At 42.5% G+C, this 4,340-nt stretch overlaps 1 protein-coding gene across 1 annotated transcript in view; it reads right to left on the bottom strand.

Annotated features, from left to right (window-relative positions):
• The window catches only part of LOC116399387 (germ cell-specific gene 1-like protein), a 6,515-nt gene extending 3,325 nt beyond the window's left edge, over positions 1-3,190 (bottom strand). The window contains exons 1-2 of the mRNA XM_031876513.1: positions 2,282-3,190; positions 469-665 (exon numbers count right to left, since the gene is read on the bottom strand). Of these exons, the coding sequence (XP_031732373.1) occupies positions 469-665; positions 2,282-2,477 (393 nt within the window). The 5' untranslated portion in view covers positions 2,478-3,190. The remainder of the gene's footprint in view (positions 1-468; positions 666-2,281) is intronic.
• Between the last annotated feature and the right edge of the window lie 1,150 nt (positions 3,191-4,340).

The raw sequence follows: 4,340 nt of genomic DNA, 5'->3' as shown, positions 1-4,340 counted from the left end.
TCGTTGTTATACTACATAACTTTCATACCAGGTAACCTTTAATAACCGTCGCTCGATAGTTACGTCACCTCTGAACGAATGCTAAAAAGTCGACATCCACGGTTTGCAGAAACATACAATGCCAAAATGTACAGTTTTGAGGTACTTTACTTTACTTGAGAGTTTCTCTTTTATGTTACTTTAGATTTATACTCCACTATAATTTAGAAGGTAATATTCAACTTCAGATGTGAAGTTTTAGATCTTAAGCCACTGTCAAAGGTCAGTACATTTACTTTTGATACCTTAAGTACCTTTCTACTTGTCCTACAAATACTTCACATTGGGTAAAACTATTTCAGGTACTGAACTGGTACCATGCAGGTGCTTTTAACAATGAACCTCTGAGTACAAACCCAGTTGTGTAACCAATGAACTTTTATTTTTTGCTTCCGTCGCACACACACATACACACACACACACACGCACACCTTCATTGTGCTTCTCACAGGAGAGCCAGAAGCCGGTGTGGAAGTAGCGCAGCATGTACTTGTCCTCGCCCGTCTCCCAGATGTACTGGACGGCGTTGGCCATCTGCTTCCTCTTTATCCTGGCCAGCTCCTCCTTCTGCAGCGGAGACAGCGTCACGTTGGAGAGCAGCTGCCTGGGGTCCGGTGTGGGGGTCTCTGGATGGAGGAAAGAAATTAAGAAAATAAAGCTTGTAAGTAAATGACGGAGAAAGTAGAGGTGAAGAAAGAGACTTTTATTTTCCTCAATGCACTTTGGGAGCCTTTTTTTTAAGCATTCTAAGAAACTCTGGCTCTAAATCCTAAAAGGGTCTCCTGTAGTTCACAGCGTGTAACACAATCCAGCCCTGAAACACAGCTCTTTAGGTAATCTGTCATTTTCTATGGAGCGAAAATGTAATGCTACATGGAAACAAATAGGCTTAGTGCTGAGAGATAAGACAGCGGGTGAGTGAATCCAGATAACATGCAGAAGCAGATACAAAGTTAGCAACAAAGCCGGGATTATGTGACTCTCTGCCAGTCAAGTCAAGTGAAAAATACTTGAATATGAGGTGCAAGAAAAATACTGTGGATGCCATCAAAATCTTGATTTTCAATTTCTGGAAATATTATTAGTTATTGTTACGTTATTAATATGCTGTACGCTCCCTGACGGATTAGAAGTAAGATATCAACACTTTTTTAATCACATGTGACAGCAGGCCTTCACATGCAGAAAGGAGGTCAGAGCAAACGATAAGTATATATATATTATTTTCTACATGTGTAAAATACATATTATTCTATTATTATTTTTGCATATGCAGCTTTATTCACAGCAGCTTTGTGTAAAAGCACGTAGGTGCATTTTTTCATTTTAGACTTTATTTTGTTATTTCATATTCATGAATGAATAAAGAAACCAAAGTCACAGGGAGAGTCTTTGGATTGATACTTACTGGATCCACACCATGCTTTGAATTATGTCCAAACTTTCTACCAAATATGATTGCTAATAATCAAACAACCAAACAGAACTGAAACAATGGTAGAAGTACTAAATGAAAAAAAAACATGTACTGTCTTACCCTTCTTGGCCAAATTAGTGAAAGCTGCTTTGACACAATTGTGAGATAAAGGTGCTGAATTCATATCATAGCATTGGGGGATTGCCTCCAAATGGCTCCCAACATGGCGACCGCTGAGCTGGCAGTTTGCAGCTAACAGCGCTAACAACGGCAACAAGTGCTGGCAGAGCTAACAGTGTTTACCTTGGGGGGACCGAAAAATGGACGTTAAGCTTCCATGGCGACGGCGTGGGGTCGGGTTTGTGTTACCAGCACAGCATGAGCGCAGTGCAGAGCGACGGCAGTTAGATAGTGGGACATGCACACTGGCACTCACATGCACTATATATATAGGATATGCTATATAGAATTTAGAACTTTTAAGTTCCCAAATAAACACTGATTTTGTGTTTTCCAGCCAAAAGACGCCTGAGGTTAAACTGGGCTGCATTTCGTTGAAAAGTGAAAGTTAGTTTTCGAAATCCGCCTCATATTAAACTGTTGTTTCAACAGCATTTTCATAACGAATTGATTGATGTGAAGTCTAATGTTAAAATTCTGTTGTTTATAATCTAGATGTCTAAAAATCCTTCACTTTTCTACTAAATTTCTAAAGACTTACAGGCTTGCAAATCACCAAACCTCTGGGGTTTGGTGAGTATCTGGTCAAACTTGAGTACCTGATGGTGCTGAAATGATAACTTGGCCTTTGTTTCCCGGCCTCACCTGTGGTGTACGGCTGGCTGTTGTTCTGCCCGCAGTTCTTCAACTTGACAGGTGACAGGCAGAGAGGCTTCACCACCTTGTGCGTCCCCTCACACCAATAGGAGGTGCAGAAAGCCGAGACGGACAGCGTGAGGGCCAGCGAGGTGAGGGAAAGCGACAGCAGGGAGCGGTTACGTCTGGACATGTTCTCCAGCATTGTTGCTTCTCGCCACGAAGAGGACACTCTGGGAGAAATTAGTTATGACCAGAGAGTCGGCTTCGGCTTCACTTTGAGGGTTAGAAAGGTTCTGTTGACCAATCGGGAGCGGGCGGGTTTTGCGTGACACCACAGTGGCGAGCCAAGATGAAGCGTGGCGGGTTAGTTGTGGCGATTGAGAATGATTCAAGGAGGATGGTGGAAAGGAGAGAAAAGAGGGGATTAGGGTCAGAGGTCGGGTGGAGAGCTGGAGGGAGGGTTGGGGAGCTTGAAGTAGGAGAACAGTCGACAGGCGGAGGTCAGAGGACAGTGGAGCAGAGAAAGATGAAATGCGTGGGATTTAATCACTTCCAGCGGAGTAAGACAGAGACAGATGTGCAGGTCAGAGGCTGCAGGAGGAACTCCGGCTCTTCCACTGCTCCAGTTGCAGTCAAAGAAACTCACGTAAGTAGTTCATCAGAATCAAATTTGAGACCTTCCTTTCTTCTTGATGTTACGGCACAAGCCAGGCGACACGTTTGACTCCACACATTTCTTGTCACCGAGCTGCGACTCTACCACATGTTTCCACGTCTCAGATCCTCTTCTGTTCATTTATTTTATTTTTTTTACGACTTTTTCTTCGCTCGGATAAAGATAGACGTCTTGATTTTATCCTGCGGATTTTGCGACTAATCAGTCGCGCTCTCAGGGCACATCCCGTTCTTCAACCTCTCCCACCTCTCCAGGAGGGATTGAGCTGGCGAAGGATTGATTAGTCCGGTATCTCAGGCCTACCTCTGGGCCTGGTAATCTGGGTTAATCTTGCAGGGTTCGGTGAATGAGATTAATGTCAAGTGAATCTCATGCCGTCTTTGTCGGGACGACCACCTGAAAGTAAAGAAGGGAGATTAAGAGATGAACAGCTGAGTCACGAAACATTATTGTGTTGCTGTTGTATGTTGTTACTCCAGAACCTGTTAACATGGTCGCTAGTCAATAAAACTTGAATCTGAATTTGTTTTCAAAGGAGGTTTAAAACAGAAGTTTGGGGGAAGTGTTTTGATTTCCAAGTAAAATTCAGCTGAGGCTGAAGTGGCTTTAACTAACAGTTTGGCTTCCAGGTACATATCATGCAGTGCAAAATAAGGTCCATCTGCAGCATCATATCAGTTCATCCCCCTCCAGCGGGCAGCAACCTCCAATGCTGAAGTGTGTTAAAGCTGCATTCTCTCTAGTGTCCACCAGGGGGCGACTCCTCTGGTTGTGTAGAAGTCTATGAGAAAATGACTCTACTTCTCTCTTGATTTATTACCTCAGTAAACATTGTGAACATGAGTTTATGGTCTCAATCTCTAGTTTCAAGACGTACAAAAACCAAGATGGAGACGGACAAAAATGCCAAACTCAAGGCTTCAAACCTCGAGTCCACAAAGCAATGGGTGACGTCACAGTGACTAGATCCACTTCGTAAATACAGTCTATGCTATTCAGTGGTTTTAAAGTTGGAAAATCCTCTCATTCCACGGTTTCTGGCAGTAACTTAAACACTCTGTGTTCTCCAATGAAGCTACATGAATTTTACGGTGAGTCAGACATTCAAAATATTCTTATAATATATAATATATATTCCAATAAGTCTTGTGCATCATGTTACACAAATCCAAGACCTAAAAATTCAACCTTTGTTATCTTTGGAAACTCCGATCGTCTACTGCAATTCTAAACAAAGTTCTGAGGGTTTGAATAATGTTCGGCAGCACAGCCTGAGTTTGTAATGAGAGACCAGAGTCAATGAGATTTAAGTTAACATGTGATCCGTCTGTCTTAAACATAAACACTACATTCTGATTTACTAATGCCAGAAGTAAGTCGTTCTTCTAT

The sequence above is a fragment of the Anarrhichthys ocellatus genome, unplaced genomic scaffold, assembly GCF_004355925.1.
Source record: "Anarrhichthys ocellatus isolate YVR2014 unplaced genomic scaffold, GSC_Weel_1.0 scaffold110, whole genome shotgun sequence".
NCBI lineage: Eukaryota > Metazoa > Chordata > Actinopteri > Perciformes > Anarhichadidae > Anarrhichthys > Anarrhichthys ocellatus.
The sequence above is the reverse complement of the archived record's forward strand: the minus strand, read 5'-3'. Positions and strand labels throughout refer to the sequence as shown.